Source organism: Nerophis lumbriciformis, linkage group LG17, assembly GCF_033978685.3.
Source record: "Nerophis lumbriciformis linkage group LG17, RoL_Nlum_v2.1, whole genome shotgun sequence".
Classification (NCBI taxonomy): domain Eukaryota; kingdom Metazoa; phylum Chordata; class Actinopteri; order Syngnathiformes; family Syngnathidae; genus Nerophis; species Nerophis lumbriciformis.
Window position 1 is genome coordinate 20,976,041 of NC_084564.2, and position 22,436 is coordinate 20,998,476.

The 22,436-nt window shown below is 37.0% G+C and overlaps 1 protein-coding gene and 1 long non-coding RNA gene across 2 annotated transcripts in view; both read right to left on the minus strand.

Moving 5' to 3' along the window:
- The window catches only part of LOC133614604 (uncharacterized), a 230,264-nt gene that overhangs the window by 47,427 nt on the left and 160,401 nt on the right, over positions 1-22,436 (minus strand). The gene's annotated exons all lie outside the window — the stretch shown is intronic.
- On the minus strand, positions 4,154-6,505 carry kcnj1a.1 (potassium inwardly rectifying channel subfamily J member 1a, tandem duplicate 1). The gene is made up of 2 exons (XM_061972049.1): positions 6,410-6,505; positions 4,154-5,803 (listed from the first exon to the last, which is right to left on the minus strand). Exon 2 carries the CDS (start codon positions 5,783-5,785, stop codon positions 4,664-4,666), a length of 1,122 nt encoding a protein of 373 aa, XP_061828033.1. The 5' UTR covers positions 5,786-5,803; positions 6,410-6,505; the 3' UTR covers positions 4,154-4,663.

A 22,436-nucleotide genomic window follows, 5' to 3' on the forward strand; every position in this document is an offset into this window, starting at 1 on the left:
CTCAATGAAAACAACAACCCTGATCTAAACAGTGATTATGAGTCTGCATTAAAGTGCATGCACATGTAAACATCCATGTGGAAAACCAAAATAATGAATACTTGATAAAGATACTCTGTGGATATGCTGAGAAAATATTCTAGTGTCAACTGAATTTTTATTTTTTATTTTTGGATGTGAATCTTACAACAACTCACAATTTAATAGGGTTACCTTTCACATTTGAAAAGACATGGTATCAATTCCCGCGACCTGGGAATCGATACCAGGACTCAATGGTACCAAATTTCGGAACTTTTGTTTGTAAAGTGGGTCCAAGACAACGACTTCTGTTTTGTGTAATCAAATAAACATTTACAGAATATTTCTGTGTAAACAACTAAGAGCCGGCGCGGTTAATACGGGAAAATAATGTATCCTAAAATTTAGTGGGTGTGGCTCTATAGTCTGGAAAACAGTATTTTTTTTTTTAAACCATCCCTACTACACAGGTCATTCATTGTACGCGAGGATGGCTTGAAAAACGTATTTTAAACAAATGCATGAAAATGTTGGATCAATTTTTTTAATGAATACAAATCACAATTCCAACCTGTATCAATGTTGTCCAGTGTGCTTGGTGAGAAAAAAAAGTTTTATATTAAGAAAAATAGGGGTATATTAGAACTGGACATGGAAAAAAAACATAGTAAACTGTCGCTTGAACATGATTTTTTCTCAATTAATCCATTTGTAAATTCCATGCCCATTTTCTTCCAGGCAAATAGCACACTGTAAGAATCATGTTTGCTATCTTTGACTACTACACACATGTATTTATGCATCAACCATCTTCATCATTCAATGTTACCAGAACCAACTGAAACTATTGATTCAAAAATCACATTGTTTTTCTACACAATATTTCAATTAATTTTTTGAAGGACATAATGGCTGTCAATTTGAGAAGACAAATATGGTATTTAACTGAACAAACTCTGGAGGGGGTTGGGGGGAATCATATCACTAACATCACTAGAAAGCCCAGGATGTCATTGTCACAGAAAAATAGGTTTTCTAGTGGTTTGCATTTCACATTTCAAACTTTTTTCCACCAATTACCACCTCAAAAAACTCTTGGCTGTCCAAGTACCACCACAATGACCAACAATAAAATACAGTAGTGTGGTAGGCCTAAATAGGGACAGGTTTTATTTAACAAGTATACTAAATATGTATGTAACATAACAGTTTGAACAGTTACACAGTGTTTGAATATTTAATTAAGTAATTATTTGGCATACCACTAGATGGAGCCTGCATACCACTGCTTTAAAGGATAACAAAATATTTGGTAACACTTTAGTATGGGGAACATATTCACCATTAGTTAGTTGCTTATTAAGGTAACACATACTTCATTTAGAGTTATTTGGACACTAGAAGAACATATAAGGGTTAGGGTTACTAATAAGCAATAATTCTGAGGTTATTGAGGGAAGACTCTTAGTTAATGGCTTACTGGTTGTACAATAAGGCCATGCAGAATAAGGCATTAATAAGTACTTAATAATGACTAATTAAGAGCCAATATGTTACTAATTTGCATGTTAATAAGCAACTAATTAATGGTGAATATGTGTTCCCCATACTAAAGTGTTAGCAAATATTTTAAAAACACTGACAAATATAAATGGACATGCATCGATGGTCAGATGCTAAAGGATACAAATCGAAGAATAACAATTGAAGTGTAATCAGCACACACGTTGGCTCTTCAGTGTTTGCTGCCACAACTTTACTTTGCTTGAATGAACATCCTTAATAGGGGTTTGACTTTTCTGATAATGTTATTGTTCAAGTGAGTTAAGTAAGACAAACAGTCATGATGAGTGCAAAAATATTTTTATTTCAGAATATCCCTGATGAAATAGAAAAAAAAGACTTACAAAGTGATTTGATTCCCATTCAATAGTTCATCATTGAAGTGTTTCCTGAGAGTGATGTTCTACCACAACATCTTTAATCAAGATAAAAAAAGTTGGCAGCTTTGGTCTCTGAGCCCAAATCTGAGTGGGTGCCATGAACAGTTCAGCAACAGCTTCAAGTCCAAGTGCCTGGTCTTTGGTAGACTACACAGACATGAATTATTCAACAAGGACCAATATTGTTTTCTCATCCATGACAACTGCTAGGCGCACTAAAAACAAGTCGTTCAAGTAAGATTTATCGACGGAATAACAGTCTTTCGCTATCCTCTGTAAACCTGATGTGTAGGGGTCCAGAGGTAAATGAGAGCGACTCATCTTCATATGCAGCAAGAGCTCATTCCAGTACATTTCTCCTACAAGTGAGAGGAATATACCGTATACGCATGTTTACACAAGTATATACATGTATTCCCCTCTCTTGTCTTGCATTTCAGCTGAACAGTTTTCATGCCATGGCAACCCATACGAAAACAGGTTCTTGGCGGGTAGACAATGAGAGCTGTGGTTTTACATAGACATAAGCCACACGTTTCTTGGTTGTTAAAAACAAAGGAAAGAAAGAAGCAGTTCTGCTTGACCTAACATTTAGGGAGGACTCCCACTAAGGCATTTGTACCGTGTTGGATTTGTGCGTGATTGTTTTTACGTCTATACCTCCCGCACTTTTGTGATTGGTTTTCAGTCTTATATTATTTGAATTAGCTGTCAATTATTTCCATTGCTTAACATTAACAACACAGATTTACAACACACACAAATATACTTGTGGGTTAGCAAGTGTGCCATAGATTTTGACTTTTGTTTATCTATTTATAATATGAATTGTGGTTATTCTTAAGAATTTGAAAAAAGCGATCACTATACAGTCATTTTAGGACTGGTTTGCATGCAGGACCAACCGTGCCTTGACCTGATCTACCAATTAGGCCTGGGTGCATTACACCTTTGAATTGGCACCGCTTTCATTTACTGTACTTTAATTTGTGCTAAAATGTTTTAACAATCATAACTAATGTTAATATCATACATACATATATAATTACATACATATATAATTACATACATATATACATACATACATATACACATATATATATATACACACACATATATACATATAAACACACATATATACATATATACACATACATATACATATATACATAGATACATATATATACACACATACATATATAGACATATATACATAGATACATATATATATATATATACACATATGTATAAATATATATACATATACGCATACATTTACAGTATATAAATACACATATATACTTATACATATATACAGTATATATAAATATATACAGTATATATACAAAAATACAATTTATATATATACATGGACATATATACAGTATATATACATACACATATACAGTATATATACAAACATATATACAGTATATATACATACACATATATACTGTATATACATACACATGTACAGTATACTGTCTATATATTTATATATATATATATATACACACACACACACACACACACACACACACATATACACATATATATATATATACATACATACACACACACACACACACACACACACATATATATATACACATATATATTAAACATACATATATATATACATATATATATATATATATATATATATATATATATATATATGTACATATATATATACATATATATATATACATATACATATATATACATATACATATACACATATACATATATATATATACATATACATATATATATATACTATATATACATATATACACACACATATATATATATATATATATATATATATATATACACACATATATATATATACACACATACATATATATATATACATATACATATACACATATATATATACACATATACACATATATATATATATATATATATATATATATATATATATATATATATATATATATATATACATATACCTATATATATATATATATATACATACATATTTATATATACTATATATATATATATATATACTATATACTGTATATATATATATATACTGTATATATATATATATGTGTGTATATATATATATATATGTGTGTATATATATATATATATATATATATATATATATATATATATATATATATATATATATATATACGCACACACACACACACACACACACATTTATATATATATTAAACATTTAACATTCAGCTGTGCTATCAAGTTGTTATTTTCTTTTTGTTTTTTAATTTCTGAGTCTTTTACTAGGTCTTGAAATTGTCATTTAAAGTCACTAATGTTCATGGGTTGCATGTTTTTAGCAAATCCACTGCAAATTAGCATCGTGTTGAAGAGTGAAGCCTTACTGTACTTAGAGCCTTCTTACTTTGTTGGCATGGCAAATTGTAACATTTACCAAGAGGTTGTCTGGCTGAGTCCGCTGTCGGTTTGCAATGATGACACATGCAACAAAGGTTTTGAAATATGGCAATAACCCGTAGCATATTTCATACTTAAAACTGTAACCGGAAGTATATTTTCAAAATGCACCCAATTTTAGCACTAATCAGAAAACACCAGCACGGTGCAATTGACCTAGAGTGAGCAAACTGTTCACTGCACCTACTTTTCTTACATAAGGAGAGGTAAAACAATATGTTGTTCCTGGTGTCTCTGATGTGTTACATCTTGGTGATATTTGCAGGATCGTCGATATCAATGACCTCGAAACCCTGGTTGTCGAGTCCATCTTTGGAGTGGAGGTGATGCCCGATGATGTTGTGGAAGCAGTAGGCGCAGTGTGCAGTGGCTACAGGCACCACTTTAGAGAAGTTGGAGAAATCCACCCTGTATTTACCTTCTTTGCTTCGCGAGATGATAGGCAAAAAATTGAAGCCCCACATGATCTCCTGGGGGATAAAGGAGGTCCGAACTTGACAGGAGGAGCTGGTGGACTCAGCGGTCCCGTCCAAGAAGACGACCAGTTCAAATTCTTGTTTGTGGAGCGTGTCCACCGCCATCTCGAAGAAGGGGCTGCTTTTGTCAATGACGTGATAAAGTGTGAGCGGGCACACAAAAAAAAGGTTGTCCTTTCCGGCGTCCATTGTGAAGTCTATGTTGACCTGGTCCATGATGATTGTCTCGCCCTCTGCTGTATTGGTTGTTCTCAGCAGCTTGCCGTAGATCTGGCTTCCTATCATCAAGGTCTTGCGAAGGTTGGCCACTCGAATAGACAAACAGAGAGCGCCATTCTTCGGGCTGATGACAGCCATGTCACTGAATGTGATGGTCTTTGCTCTCTTTTTAGGTGAGGAGATTTTGGACAAAATGATTCCACACATGAAGCAATTGATGATGGCTCCCAGAAGAGACTGGATGATGAGCAGGGCTACAGCGCCAGGGCACACCGGGGTGAGCGCCCGACCACCGTAACCGATGGTCGTTTGGGTTTCAAGGGAGTACAAGAATGCCGTGGTCAGTCCGACAACATTGTCAACACAAGGCATATGATCCACAGGGGGCGACTGCCACGTCAAGTCACCGTTACTGCGGGCAATCCAGTACCAGAGCAGGCCAAAAATGAACCAGCTCAAGGTGAACGACGCAATGAAAAAGAAGAGTACAAAACGCCATCGGATCTCCACGAACGTGGTCCAGAAGTCGGCTAGGAAGGCAAAGTGATTGCTGTACTTGATGTTTCCATACTCGATGTTGCAGCGACCGTCTTTGGTAACCAGTCTGGTCCTGCGACACTTTCTCTCAGACAGGTAGCTCTGGATGTGTTTGTCAAAAGGTCCAAACATTTTCTAAGAGTCCAAGACCTTGAAGACAGCAAAACAAAAGTGCAGAGATAAACAGCTGCAATTTGAAACATTAAAAGGGAAACTTTTATACAGTATTAAACTAGCCATTCATATATCAAATGAACACAACATCTGACTGGCATAAATAGCTGGCTGAAGCTCCCTGATAACTCAAATTCTTGTCGAGTCATGAAATGTAGTTCAAAGGCTTGTTAGTGAGTCCTAATAATTGGTACAGAACTATTTGTACAGTTAGTTTTTTCATACTTCAAAGCACAAGTACAAGAAATCAAATCCTCATACTCTGGAGCTGACTTGCTAGCTTTAAACACTGTTGTCTTGGAGCTAGAAAGCTTGGTTACCTAAAAACAACAAAACTCTGATCAAATGACAAGTCTTTGCAAATGTCAATACACCACTTTGATTTTAGAGTAGCACCACATTAATCGTATCAACAGAGCAGGGTAAAATGATCCCCGAGGAATATGACAAGTCCTAACAGTAGTGGAAATAAACATTTTGCTAATGAACACAGATACAGTTAAATGAGGTAATGGACGTCATGATAATTGCTTTGGTCTGTAAATAAGCAAAGTGAGCTAAATGATAATGAAGAAAGCTTACCTCTAGAGATTTGAAGGCACATCCAGGTAAATGTTGATCTCAAAACTCCAGCTCTTTGGTCCTGAATAACAGAATCGAGGTGTGTCCGCGTCTAATGCCTGCTCCACCTGACCTGTGTACATTTATACAGTCCTCTTGCGGCGGATGGGCCAGGTGATGTTTACGCCCACAGAAACATCCCCCACACCCCCACCCCCACCACCTACCACCCAAACACAGACATGCATACATGAATGCATGCATGCATACCCTTCCCCCTGGCTGTAATAAGGTGTGTTTACCCCACAGACGCCTGGCACCAAAGGGCCAAGCTGACCTCGATACACTCCCCACGCAGCCATCAGGAGAGCTGGCGGGGTGGGGGTTGCCTCTCTAGTTTATGATATCACATCATTCAGGATAAAAGGCCAAGCGAGTGTTTATAATATAAATGAAGAAGCTGCATACTGTTATATGCAGGTTACGTTTATCTGCGTCCAAGTAGCAAACAGACTGTGGGCTATTATTTACTGTAGACACAAACGAGTGCTTGGCTGCAGTTCATTTGTTTTCATACCGTCATCGTGCGGCACCCGTGAATTAATAGTGGAGTGTACTGAAAAAAAGGTCAGCATTTTTTTAATAAACCTCCACTCTTAGGAAAAATTTAAAGGGGAACATTATCACCAGACCTATGTAAGCGTCAATATATGCCTTGATGTTGCAGAAAAAAGACCATATATTTTTTTAACTGATTTCCGAACTCTAAATGGGTGAATTTTGGCGAATTAAACGCCTTTCTATTATTCGCTCTCGGAGCGATGACGTCACAACGTGACGTCACATCGGGAAGCAATCCGCCATTTTCTCACTTTCGTCGGTGTGTTGTCGGAGGGTGTAACAACACGAACAGGGACGGATTCAAGTTGCACCAGTGGCCCAAAGATGCGAAAGTGGCAAGAAATTGGACGAAATTTGTTCAAAATACAAGGCTGTGGGGAAAGCCGGCGAAATGGTCAGTCGCTTGTTCCGCACACTTTACCGACGAAAGCTATGCTACGACAGAGATGGCAAGAATGTGTGGATATCCTGCGACACTCAAAGCAGATGCTGACATCAACTCCAAAACTAGACAGATCAGCTTTCAGGAAAAGAGAGCGGATGAGGGTATGTCTACAGAATATATTAATTGATGAAAACTTTATTCATTACTCGCGGTTTTACGTAAATTATTATACATAAACTGTGTTTACCAATAATTTAGCTTAAAAACATTTTTTTTTTTTCAATCATTCGAGTACATTCGGGTAGTCTTGTGTAATGCAGTATTTTGTGTCTATTTAGGTATGGTTAACCTGAGTGCTGAAATCGTGGAAAAATATATGTTCTTAGCGTGCCTGAAATGGGCTGTCTGCACTCTCAAAGTGCATGTTGTTGCCAAATGTATTTCATATGCTGTAAACCTAGTTCATAGTTGTTAGTTTCCTTTAATGCCAAACAAACACATAGCAATCGTTGGTTAGAAGGCGATCGCCGAATTTGTCCTCGCTTTCTCCCGTGTCGCTGGCTGTCGTGTCGTTTTCGTCGGTTTCGCTTGCATACGGTTCAAACCGATATGGCTCAATAGCTTCGGTTTCTTCTTCAATTTCGTTTTCGCTACCTGCCTCCACACTACAACCATCCGTTTCAATACATGCGTAATCTGTTGAATCGCTTAAGCCGCTAAAATCCGAGTCTGAATCTGAGCTAATGTCGCTATACCTTGCTGTTCTATCCGCCATGTTTGTTTGTATTGGCATCACTGTGTGACGTCACAGGAAAATGGACGGGTGTATATAACGATGGTTAAAATCAGGCACTTTGAAGCTTTTTTTAGGGATATTGCGTGATGGGTAAAATTTTGAAAAAAACTTCGAAAAATAAAATAAGCCACTGGGAACTGATTTTTAATGGTTTTAACCCTTCTGAAATTGTGATAATGTTCCCCTTTAACACATGGAGTCGCCGCTGTCACTCAAACACTGAGTACCGAGGATGTCGTTGTGGCTTGTGCAGCCCTTTGAGACACTTGTGATTTAGGGCTATATAAATAAACATTGATTGATTGATACAATGCCTTGACTGCAACCACAAGACAACGTCATGACATGTGAGCGACACAGAGCAAAATAGGTGACGAGTGAGACAAAAGATACTGAGGAGATTAAAAAAAGTAAAATGCTCCAGATCCAAAAAGAGCACCTAATGATATGCTGAATGTTGTGAATCCCTGTCAGGAGGCATTTTTCAGCACCACTGTTCAATTAAAAAGTGACAAAAAAAGGCTACTTTAGAACTTTACTCATGTTCTGCATCCGCAATGCCGTACTGATGGCAAAAGGTTCTACTATGTTTTTGTCAATCTGTGCCCCTTGTAAAAGGATGTCAAGCATTAGGCTTTCAATGGCTCTGTTGATTCCATTGTTTGATCAAGCCTGTCATTCGCCATGCCTTTTATTATGAAGCCAGCAAATAGCCACCATGTTGCAGTACTGACGGCTGAGCTGGTTTGGCGACCTTAAACGTGTTGTACGCTGCATTTAGTGGATTTGATGATTGGTTTATGGATAGTTTTGTTGATATTCTTATATACGCCTACTGATCATGTATGCAACCAGATAGTCATGCAAAACATTGAGGAAAAAACATGTTTTTGCCCATATCTTATTCCTGAAATGTTGACCACTAAACAGTGAAAATTTGGCAAAACATGCAACCCTACTACATTGCCTGGCTATTATTTTTTCCTGAGAAATGCAGCTCATGATGGCTGCGTTACTAAAACCCATCAGTGGCATTTGAATAACTCACACAAATCAATGCTCTCTCCAAATGTAAATAATCAAATGTATATACTTGTTCTTATGCTTTCTGAGCTCACTATGTTCACTGCTCGCTGTACATATCCTACCAAGTCAGACCTACACTGTTTCAATGTCCATTTCTCAGATGATATAATTGTTGATGACTAAAGTGCTGATATCAACCCAACCTATCCTACCCCCCGGATTGTAAATAATGTAAATAATTCAATGTATATACTCTGATGATTAACTTGTGTGATGACTGCATTATGCTGATATTATATATTTATACCATGAATTGATTAACGTGGACCCCGACTTAAACAAGTTGAAAAACGTATTCGGGTGTTACCATTTAGTGGTCAATTGTACGGAATATGTACTGTACTAGACCATTGAGTGTCTTTATAACTGCACCTTGAAAGTTCTAAACAAGAAGAGTATACGATATCATCATTGCCAAATTTTAACCAAATACAATATTTTAAGTTTTACCAATTTTATTTTGTTACACACAGTCAAACTGGTTTTTAAATGCTTGGATAACTCTGCTCCCCAATTGCTCTGCAAGGCAATTACAAGACTGCAAAGTGGTACCAGATCCACCACCCGAGCAATGTCAAAAGCCAACTGTTGTGTTCCATTTCGTAGGACATCTTTTGCCCAAACTGCCTTTTCAATAAAAGGACCACAACTATGGAACTCTCTACTGGACACTTTGAAAAGTATACCTGCACTTGTCACTTTCAAAAAACAAACAAAATTATGGCTAGTTGAGCAACAATCTTGTTCCCATGTTTAGTTTTTACTCATTTTTACTAATTGGTTTTTATCTAGTCTGCACTTTGTCTGTGTTATTATTATTATTATTGGCTTTTAACTCTAGTTTGCACTTTGTCTATATTATTACTATTATCGACTCATTCTATTTTTTATTTTCCTATTTTAATGATGTTGGATCTGTGTTGTTGTTGTTGTTGTTGTTGTTGGGGACAAGTGTTGTAAATTAGCTTTGGCTACAAACACTATGATGCATACATTGGATAACTGTTTCAGATGTCTATGTTTTTGTATCTGTCCCTATTTCAAATAAACCTCTATAATAATAATACTGTGCAATCTACTAATAAAAGTTTCAATCAATCAATCCAGAACACCAACTGTAACTTGAGGGCAGGGATATTCAACTAATTGGTTCTGGGGGCCACATTTTCTGAAACCAGCTATCAGTGTTTTTCACTCCCAAAATTATTAGTATTGTTTTGTATATTCTGGAGAACCAGTGTCTTGTTCAGTATAAATTTGATTGTGGTCTAGTTATTTTGTCAGACTTACAGGAGAGCTCTGCTGTTTTTGAGAACCTTTTGTAAAAAAAAAAGCAAGTCAAAGATCATCTCTACTGTATGACACCACTCCAGAGCTCGTAAGAATCTGCTGCAAAATTGTGAGTCCCTCACAAGTTTTTTTTTTAATGAAAAGGTGAGCCATCAGTTGAAAAAGGCAGGACATCAAATAATATTTTGAGGAACGCCACTAGTATAGCTAAAGAAGGTGAACGACTGACTGAGTGCATCTTAAGCTACAGCAACACCTAAGTTGCATAAATCACATTACAAAAAAAAAATGTTTCACTGCCAAAACAAAGAGAAATTAAGGGGTGCCTTGAAGAACGCCTCAGTTACGTAAATCACAGGTTTGGACCCCAATGTTCTATGTTTGTTAGCAAGGTTAAAAGTTAATGCAAATATCTGCCAATTTACAGTGGTCAAAGTTCCTTTATACAAAAGGAGCACTATAGATTTTCAGGAATTTTCTGCAAAAATATGTCTCCTAAGTTTTGAACCGAACTCAGTGGCCGGTAGGGTGTCATTCACAGGGGCCGTCAGTTGAATAGCCCTGCTATAGAGTGTCACCACAAAATTTGGTAGTCACCTTTTGGGCACTGACAAACACATGTCTGCAAGTTTTGAGCGAGATTGGTTAGAAATATGGCTACAATCAAGCAAAACATATTTGTACTATTTGGCCGTAAGTAATTGTCTAATGATTATAAAATATTGTCGATATCGGAATTGCATATAAGGTAACATGTTTCTCCAAACATTTTGAACACAAACCATAGGGGGCGCCACAAATGTCATTTACAGTCAGGTCCAAACAAGCTTTAGACAGCACCGTATTTTTCGGACTATAAGTCGCAGTTTTTTTCATACTTTGGCCGGGGGTGCGACTTATACTCAGGAGCGACTTATGTGTGAAATTATTAACACATTACCGTAAAATATCAAATAATATTATTTAGCTCATTCACGTAAGAGACTAGACATATACGATTTCATCGGATTTAGCGATTAAGAGTGACAGATTGTTTGGTAAACGTATAGCATGTTCTATATGTTATAGTTATTTGAATGACTCTTATCATAATATGTTACGTTATTTCTAACCAATCTTGCTCCCCTTACTCACCATTGCGTATTATACTCAATGGTTAACTGGACATCTTTATGTGCTCGACGCCTCAATCATTGGTATGTTTTCATCTACAAAACCATTCTGAGTATCACTCCATCTTATCTGTCTTGTCTTTTAACAAAGAAACAAGGAAGTCACAATCTTCGTTCAATGAATGTTCTGCAATTTGTCGTCCCCAAAGTAAGAACTGAACTGGGCAAGAAAGCATTTAGGTTTTCAGCACCGATGGCTTGGAATAACCTACAATCGAATATTAAACTTCAAACCCTTGTTACATGAAATGAGTTTAAAGCTTCTGTGAAAGGACTACAGTCTACCTTGTCTGTACGCACATGTGTTATGTGAGCAAGTTTTAATGTTGTATATGTGATGTTTTATGTGTTGTTTACTGTTTTTAATGTAACCTTGCTGCTGCCCTCTTGGCCAGATCTCCATTGGAAAAGAGATCTTTGATCTCAATGGGATTTTTTTTACCTGGTTAAATAAAAATAAAATAAAATAAAAATAAATAAAAATAAAAACATACCAGGCACGTTCTCAGTTGGTTATTTATGCGTCATATAACGTACACTTATTCAGCCTGTTGTTCACTATTCTTTATTTATTTTAAATTGCCTTTCAAATGTCTATTCTTGGTGTTGGGTTTTCTCAAATAAATTTCCCCCAAAAATGCGACTTATACTCCAGTGCGACTTATATATGTTTTTTTCCTTCTTTATTATGCATTTTCGGCAGGTGCGACTTATACTCCGGTGCGACTTATACTCTGAAAAATGCGGTAAGTTATTTCTCACATTCTACATTTTTATTTTGCACAATAACCAAAACCTCCTTCAGTAGAATTACAGTTTGCATGAGGTAAATGTTAAAAAAAGTGATAAACAATGGTAGTGCAGTACAACCCCCTGAGCCCCCACCTCCTTTCACCCTTTAGCAAAGGGCACTTTGATGAACAAAAGAGGTTTCTGTATCAGTTTCTGTCAATTTGCTTTTGGTCGTCAATTGATCGCGCATAAAATCAAAAGATCTAGGTGGGTAGGTATTTACCTTTTCAAGTCCTTGTTTGCAGCTTTTTAAAAACCATAACAATATTCAATAATCATTGAATGGTTTCAATCTTTTTGCAGTTGTTCAAAAATTAGTTGTTCTTTGATTTTGCCGGGACTTGGATCACTTAAATGTCAGGGGATTGTCCAAGGCGCATGCACTGATAGCAGTCATTTTGCTGGGTCATCACATCACTGAGCATTCATATTCCATATCCATCATTCGCAGGGTAAAAATGGCAACGTGCTAAATGCCAACCATTTGCAATCTCCAGCAGAGGAAATGTGCTTGTACAGCATTTCCCACAGCCCCCCACGCTTGTTCACAGCTACAATTAGGGAATCATTTATTTAGGAACACTTTTGTCTGTAATATTCAATGTTGGGGTTGTTGAGGTCATAACGACTGTGGGGTTTGCGAATTAAGTATTGATGTCTTTGGGTGCAACGTGCATATCAATAGAAGCCTGCAGGCGACAACTTCAGGCTGCCAGGCCTGTACGAGCATACGGAGGAGACGATGGGCCTAAAGGGTTTGTGGGAATTTTCCACTCGCTTGTCCGCTCACTGGTTGGCCTCCGGGCCTAAATGTTTTTTTGTTTTTTTTATGGAAGCAACATGTAACCTTAGATGCCCCTCAGAATGTTCTAATGAGGATAGAGTATATTTTGAGTACAACGTGATGCAGAAAAGTAATGGAGTAACTGCTTTGGTGGAGTTAGTTATGCATTTTATTTTAGTAATAGGGATTATCACGAGTTAGTACTGTGGTACAGTATTTTCACAAAGCAAGGACGCTATTTATATGATCATTTATCTGAATATTATATGCCTTTAAAGTCTGTAAATAGTTTTTTTTTTTGGTTTACGTAGTTGCACGAAAAATGTTTCTAAAGTGTTGCACGATTATAAAGGTACACTGCAATAAATTAAACAAACTAAAAGATAACATTAAAACAATTGACAATAAAACAACACTTATGTGTTGTAATAAAAGTGATCAGTAAATATATACTAGGGACAATTTCAAATCACGGCTATCATGATTTATGCAATATTGTTGATTTTGCTCAAAAAGTATTAATTCACACACTGAAATCTTTTGACAAAGTTTTATTTATCAACTAGACACAATGTTAGAAACTAGAGATGTCCGATAATATCGGACTGCCGATATTATCGGCCGATAAATACTTTAAAATGTATTATCGGAAATTATCGGTATCGGTTTCAAAAAGTAAAATGTATGACTTTTTAAAACACGTCCGTGAGGAGAAGTACAGAGCCCCAATAAACCTTAAAGGCACTGCCTTTACGTGCCGGCCCAATCAATCAGTGAATGCAATGCATACTTGGTCAACAGCCATACAGGTCACACTGAGGGTGGCCGTATAAACAACTTTAACACTGTTACAAATATGCGCCACACTGTGAACCCACACCAAACAAGAATGACAAACACATTTCGGGAGAACATCCGCACCGTAACACAACATAAACACAACAGAACAAATACACCCCTTGCAGCACTAACTCTTCCGGGACGCTACAATATACAACGTGTGGACAATGCTGAAGAAACAAGTCCATGTCAGAAAACCAACAAATTTAGCTGAACTGCACCAATTTTGTCAAGAGGAGTGGTCCAAAATTCAACCAGAAGCTTGCCAGAAGCTTGTGGATGGCTACCAAAAGTGCTTTATTACAGTGAAACTTGCCAAGGGACATGTAAACAAATATTAACATTGCTGTATGTATACTTTTGACCCAGCAGATTTGCTCACATTTTCAGTATACTCATAATAAATTCATAAAAGAACCAAACTTCACGAATGTTTTTTGTGACCAACAAGTATGTGCTCCAATCACTCTATCACAAAAAAATAAGAGTTGTAGAAATGATTGGAAACTCAAGACAGCCATGACATTATGTTCTTTACAAGTGTATGTAAACTTTTGACCACGACTGTAAGTGTGAACAGAGGAAGAGAACAGACCGCATCAAATAAACTAGATTTTTTCGTATTACTTTGATACGTTTACGTGATTTAAAAAATAAATAACAAATAAACCTTAACTATAACCACCAAGATCGTTAAAAATTGCATTTTGTATTATTGGTATACTCAATTCATTCTAAGTGTCCCTTTAATGCACATTAGGATTTAAAAAGTAAGGAAACCCAGCTCTCTCGGGTAGGTTATAAAAATGTAAAAATATAAGTTAAAAAAGCAATAAAACATCTACATTTGGAGTCTGACCTGCATGTTGAGTTGAGGGATTTCCCCCATCAATCGGTCGTAGCCAAAAAAAAAAAAGATCAAGTGTACCATTTTTGTAGCACTCAATATTCACTGCCCATGTTATGATTCTCTCTTCCTGTCACCAATTCCTCCCACTTGAAGGACTTCAGCTTGATTAGGCAGCTCCCTGGCCGGAATAATAAAGCAAATGAAAAGGGGTGGGGGGATAAAGTAGAATATATATAGGCAGTCTTAAGAGCTCCAAATCACTTCACAAATCCACTTCTCATGTCCAACTTGAAGTGTAAGATGTAAAGTGACACCCAGCAACAAAGCTGCACCATTGTCCTGCTTCTCATCATCATATCACGTTCCACTTGTCTCACATTTTCACAGCTACTTCATTATTTTCATAATAATTGTCTTTTTTTTTTTGCTTCAAAGTCATTTTCTTCCAAGGAACGCCGTGTGCTGAAGCAGCTTATACTGTAATGACGGAGATACGGAGAGCCGGAGAAGAGCGCACTGCACCGCTGGAAGGTTATCTTCCTCGCATATCACAGCATTCTCGGTTCAGTCACCGCTTGAAGGTTTTCGGAAATCTCTGAAATGATTGCGCCGAGAGGTACACTCTGGGATGATTTTGTCTCAGCAAAAACAATCAATCTGACAGCAGCTCTTTAGCCGTTTTTGATACGCCTGTCTGACAATGAAACCTTTACTAAGAGTAATAGGTTTGGTGGTTCAGTTCAGTTCAGTTTCAGTATATTTCGAACATGCATACGATACAATGTAATTCATCACATATTTACGGTTGTTTCATTACAGCACGTACGAAAAGGAGTAGGAAGAAGCTAATCCTACCCCTTTTCGAGTGACGTGCGGTGAGGTTGATGGCTGGTGAGGCACTGACTTCATCACAGTCAGATTTACAAACATATGAACCCTAAAGAGTATCTTATTCACCATTTCATTGGCAGCAGTTAACGGGTTATGTTTAAAAGCTCATACCAGCATTCTTCCCTGCTTGGCACTCAGCATCAAGGGTTGGAATTGGGGGTTAAATCACCAAAAATGATTCCTGGGCGCGGCGCTGCTGCTGCCCACTGCTCCCCTCACCTCCCAGGGGGTGATCAAGGGGATGGGTCAAATGCAGAGGACAAATTTCACCACACCTAGTGTGTGTGACAATCATTGGTACTTTAACTTAACTTTAACTTTACACATACAAACTGTAGCACACAAAAAAGCACATTTAATAAAAAAAACGTTATTATGGTCTTACCTTTACTTATAAATTAAGTCCATGCGCCGCTCCTTCTGAACAAAAGCATGGATAACTTGTTTATAGAAGTCTTCCTTATCTTTCTTCAGTTTTAAAAGTCTCTCTGTCTCAATGGAGAGCTTCCTTTAATTATTACCTCCTGCTTCGATTGAAAGTCCAGTTTAGAAAACTGTTTTATTTTAGATATGTAATCCTCCATGTTAAAAGTGCAGGCGAGAGGAAAAAATAAACAATCGCTAACTGTTGCGGCTTGTTGTCACTTATTCTGCAGCCGAGTAGTCGCAAGGATGATCTCTGGGATCACTAGCACCCTCTACCACCATGAGGCGGGATTACTGCGAGCCTCAGCCAGTGCGTCTTTGCAGCCGTTTTATGATTGCTCAGCACAAGAAATACGTTACACACATACAGTTGTTGACAAAATACACTGTACATTATATACCTCAGCTAACTAAACTATGGAAATGTATAATATAATTCATATAGCAATACGGTCTCACTGCACAGCAGGCCAGCAGTTAGCAGAGTCATTGCGCAATCCATGGTGAGGCTCAACTGGCTGCTGATCACCGCAAGTCTCTTCTCAGTATTTGAACGGCAAATGTGAAAATTCAGCGATTTTGAATACAAAATAATCTAAAACTGGTGAAGTTAAATGGAAAATTACTTTATAGTATAATCACTGGATACATATAACTATTGAATTAATTTTTGTTCTTTTTACATTTTTTTTCTTTCCATGATGGCACGTGAGGCCCCGCCTCACCTGCCTCCCCTGACTGCACGTCACTGCCCTTTTCGTACCATAGCAATGTTATCCTATTTCCTTGTTCTCTGTAACATAACAGTGAACAAATAAATAATAATCAAATAATATACCATAGTAAGTAAACAAATATTAAATACAGTCGTGGTCAAAAGTTTACATACACTTGTAAAGAACATAATGTCATGGCTGTCTTGAGTTTCCAATAATTTCTACAACTCTTTTTTTTTGTGATAGAGTGATTGGAGCACATACTTGTTGGTCACAAAAAACATTCATGAAGTTTGGTTCTTTTATGAATTTATTATAGGTCTACTGAAAATGTGACCAAATCTGCTGGGTCAAAAGTATACATACAGCAATGTTAATATTTGGTCACATGTCCCTTGGCAAGTTTCACTGCAATAAGTCGCTTTTGGTAGCCATCCACAAGCTTCTGGTTGAATTTTTGACCACTCCTCTTGACAAAATTGGTGCAGTTCAGCTAAATTTGTTGGTTTTCTGACATAGACTTGTTTCTTCAGCATTGTCCACACGTTTAAGATAATGAAAAAGGAGGATTACCTCCAAATTCTTCAGGACAACCTAAAATCATCAGCCCGGAAATTGTGTCTTGGGCGCAGTTGGGTGTTCCAACAGGACAATGACCCCAAACACACGTCAAAAGTGGTAAAGGAATGGCTAAATCAGGCTAGAATTAAGGTTTTAAAATGGCCTTCCCAAAGTCTTGACTTAAATGTGTGGACAATGCTGAAGAAACAAATCCATGTCAGAAAACCAACAAATTTAGCTGAACTACAACAATTCTATCAAGAGAAGTGGTTAAAAATCCAACCAGAAGCTTGTGGATGGCTACCAAAAGCGCCTTATTGCCGTGAAACTTGCCAAGGGACATGTAACCAAATATTAACATTGCTGTATGTATACTTTTGACCCAGCAGATTTGGTCACATTTTCAGTAGACCCATAATAAATTCATAAAAGAACCAAACTTCATTAATAGTTTTTGTGACCAACAAGTATGTGCTCCAATCACTCTATCACAAAAAAATAAGAGTTGTGAAATCACTGGAAACTCAAGACAGCCATGACATTATGTTCTTTACAAGTGTATGTAAACTTTTGATCGCGACTGTACATAAATAATCTTTGGCTCAATAAAAATGATTAAAAAAAAAAGAGGGTTCAAGATGTTCATCATAATTCTTGTTCTTTGTACTTTGTGAACACTTGTAGTTTGAACAGTCTCTTAAACTGAATCATATTGGTGCTTTGTTTGATTGCTTTGCTTAATCCATGTCATAATATGCTAAAGGTTTTAAGTGTTGTACGAGCATACAAATGTTTTGTTTTGTTATATTTCTCCTCTTTTGTTGAGAAGAATTGTTGTACATTCTTGGGTAGCAGGTAATAGTTTGCTTTGTACATCATTTTAGCTGTTTGTAAATGCACCAAATGGTTGAATTTCAATATTTTTGATTCAATTTGATTGTGGTTAAAGCTGAGATTATTTGAAACATTAACAGTGTTGCATTAAAGAGGAATTGCACTTTTTGGTGGGGGATTTTGCCTATCATTCACAATCACTATGTAAGACAAGAACACAAAGGTCTTTCTCAGTGACTTTTCCTGTAAGAATTACGCTAAATGATATGCGAACTGATGAATGACAGGTTGTCCACAAAACCTGAGTAGATGGTTAAAAACACTATTTTTTAAAAGAAAACAATTTTATTCAATTCTAATGATGATGAATAATATTTTCAACATGATTTCTGTGATTTTCAATGCATAATTTGATGTGCTTTGCACAATTCAGGGGAACTCGATGGAATAGGTCTGAATTGCCCATTGTACCGTGACTTTATGAACACCCTGTAATTAATCGCAATGTTTGGTTGTACCCTAACCAAGACGCCATTTAAAGGGGAACATTATCACCAGACCTATGTAAGCGTCAATATATACCTTGATGTTGCAGAAAAAAGACCATATATTTTTTTAACCGATTTCCGAACTCTAAATGGGTGAATTTTGGCGAATTAAACGCCTTTCTAATATTCGCTCTCGGAGCGATGACGTCACAACGTGGCGTCACATCGGGGAGCAATCCGCCATTTTCTCAAACACCGAGTCAAAACAGCTCTGTTATTTTCCGTTTTTTTGACTGTGTTCCGTACTTTGGAGACATCATGCCTCGTCGGTGTGTTGTCGGAGGGTGTAACAACACGAACAGGGACGGATTCAAGTTGCACCAGTGGCCCAAAGATGCGAAAGTGGCAACAAATTGGACGTTTGTTCCGCACACTTTACCAACGAAAGCTATGCTACGACAGAGATAGCAAGAATGTGTGGATATCCTGCGACACTCAAAGCAGATGTATTTCCAACGATAAAGTCAAAGAAATCTGCCGCCAGACCCCCATTGAATCTGCCGGAGTGTGTGAGCAATTCAGGGACAAAGGACCTCGGTAGCACGGCAAGCAATGGCGGCAAGCAATGGCAGCAGTTTGTTCCCGCAGACGAGCGAGCTAAACCCCCTATCGACCCTAGCTTCCCTGGCCTGCTGACATCAACTCCAAAACTGGACAGATCAGCTTTCAGGAAAAGAGCGCGGATGAGGGTATGTCTACAGAATATATTAATTGATGAAAACTGGGCTGTCTGCACTCTCAAAGTGCATGTTGTTGCCAAATGTATTTCATGTGCTGTAAACCTAGTTCATAGTTGTTAGTTTCCTTTAATGCCAAACAAACACATACCAATCGTTGGTTAGAAGGCGATCGCCAAATTCTTCCTCGCTTTCTCCCGTGTCGCTGGCTGTCGTGTCGTTTTCGTCGGTTTCGCTTGCATACAGTTCAAACCGATATGGCTCAATAGCTTCAGTTTCTTCTTCAATTTCGTTTTCGCTACCTGCCTCCACACTATAACCATCCGTTTCAATACATTCGTAATCTGTTGAATCGCTTAAGAATCGCTCTGAATCCGAGCTAATGTCGCTATAGCTTGCTGTTCTTTCCGCCATGTTTGTTTGTATTGGCTTCACTATGTGACGTCACAGGAAAATGGATGGGTGTTTATAACGATGGTTAAAATCAGGCACTTTGAAGCTTTTTTTAGGGATATTGCGTGATGGGTAAAATTTTGAAAAAAACTTCGAAAAATATAATAAGCCACTGGGAACTGATTTTTAATGGTTTTAACCCTTCTGAAATTGTGATAATGTTCCCCTTTAACAACCTGGGATTACATTTTTTGTCAGAAACTGAATGATATGAAGAGTGGGGCATCCAAATTTTACAGGTTAATATAAATGATGTATTGAATATAAAAGGTGAATCCAAGAGAACTTCTTGTCATGAAATTCTAAGCCACAAGTTACTTTTCATTAAACACAGTCATGTAAAAAAAAAAAAAAAAATCCCAGGCGTAATCATCCGGCAGGTGACAGACATGTGAACACCCTTTGAGCAAAAAAGAGGAAAGCAGCCACACAAGACTCAAAAGAAAGATGTGAAAATCAAGACTACCGTATTTTCCGAACCATAGGGCGCACCAGATTATAAAGCGCACCGCCGACGAATGGTCTATTTTTTGTATATATATATATATATATATATATATATTATATATATATATATATATATATATACATATTAAGGCGCACCGGATTATAGGGCCTTGAGGTCTACATAACATGTGATGGTGGTTCTTTGGTCAAAATGTTATATAGATTATCAATCAATCAATCAAAGTTTACTTATATAGCCCTAAATCATGAGTGTCTCAAAGGGCTGCACAAGCCCCAATGACATCCTCGGCTCAGATCCCACATCAGGGCAAGAAAAAACTGACAATGAGAAACCTTGGAGGGGACCACAGATGTGGCAAGGACGGGAGTGGAAGAAGTGTCAAAAGATGGAGCTAACTGTTTTAATGACATTCAGACTTTACTTCAATCAATAACGGAAATGTGTCCCGTGAAAAACCGTCTAACCGGAACTCTCTAATAACTAAAGTTCCTTGGGTGAATACTAGCGAGCTTGTTTAGGTGCTCCTGAGAACAGGGAGTGCCTGCGGTTGAAGCGAGCGTTGAGTAAGTTTTGCTTGGATCGTATTTTAATTGATATTTCATTTTTTTTAAAAAACAGTTGAGTTGAGATGAGTTAAGTTTGAGTTTCTTTGGAACATGCATGCATACAACATGATACATCCCAATTTGTAGTTTCTCTATTCAACATGTTCGAAAAGGAGTAGGAAGAAGCAGAGCTTATTTAATCCTACCCCTTTTCTTTTACATAACAGTTGCTAAAACATTTGTTAATTTCCTGTTCTCAATTTATTCACAATATAATCCATAAGTAATCACAATAAAAATAAATAAATAAATAATTCTCGGTGAAGTAAATTATATTTCATATGGTGAGATGAGTAAGATTATCTTGAAAATTAATGGATGGATGAGACACATTCAGAATGTTTATCATGGTTCTTCTTCTTTGTACTTTGTAAACACTTTAAGTTTGAAGAGTTTCTTGAAGTGGATCATATTAGTACATTGTTTGATTGCTTTGCTTAATCCATTCCATAATTTAATTCCACATACCGTATTTTTCGGACTATAAATTGCAGGGTTTTTTTCATAGTTTGGCCGGGGGTGCGACTTATACTCAGGAGCGACTTACAGTATGTGTGAAATTTTTAACACATCAAATAATATTATTTAGCTCATTCACGTAAGAGACTAGACGTATAAGATTTCATCGGATTTAGCGATCAGGAGTGACAGATTGTTTGGTAAACGTATAGCATGTTCTATATGTTATAGTTATTTGAATGACTCTTACCATAATATGTTACGCTAACATACCAGGCACGTTCTCAGTTGGTTATTTATGCCTCATATAACGTACACTTATTCAGCCTGTTGTTCACTATACTTTATTTATTTTAAATTGCCTTTCAAATGTCTATTCTTGGTGCTGGGTTTTATCAAATAAATTCCCCCCAAAAATGCGACTTATACTCCAGAGCGACTTATGTTTTTTTTTCTTCTTTATTATGCATTTTTGGCCGGTGCGACTTATACTCCGAAGGGACTTATACTCCGAAAAATACGGTACTGATATACTGAAAGTCTTAAAGGGGAACATTATCACAATTTCAGAAGGGTTAAAACCATTAAAAATCAGTTCCCAGTGGCTTATTTTATTTTTCGAAGTTTTTTTCAAAATTTTACCCATCACGCAATATCCCTAAAAAAAGCTTCAAAGTGTCTGATTTTAACCATCGTTATATACACCCGTCCATTTTCCTGTGACGTCACATAGTGATGCCGATATAAACAAACATGGCGGATAGAACAGCAAGTTTATAGCGACATTAGCTCC

Coding starts and splice junctions, on each gene's coding strand:
- kcnj1a.1 (XM_061972049.1), bottom strand. CDS start 5,785: ATGTTTGGACCTTTTGACAAACACATCCAGAGCTACCTGTCTGAGAGA.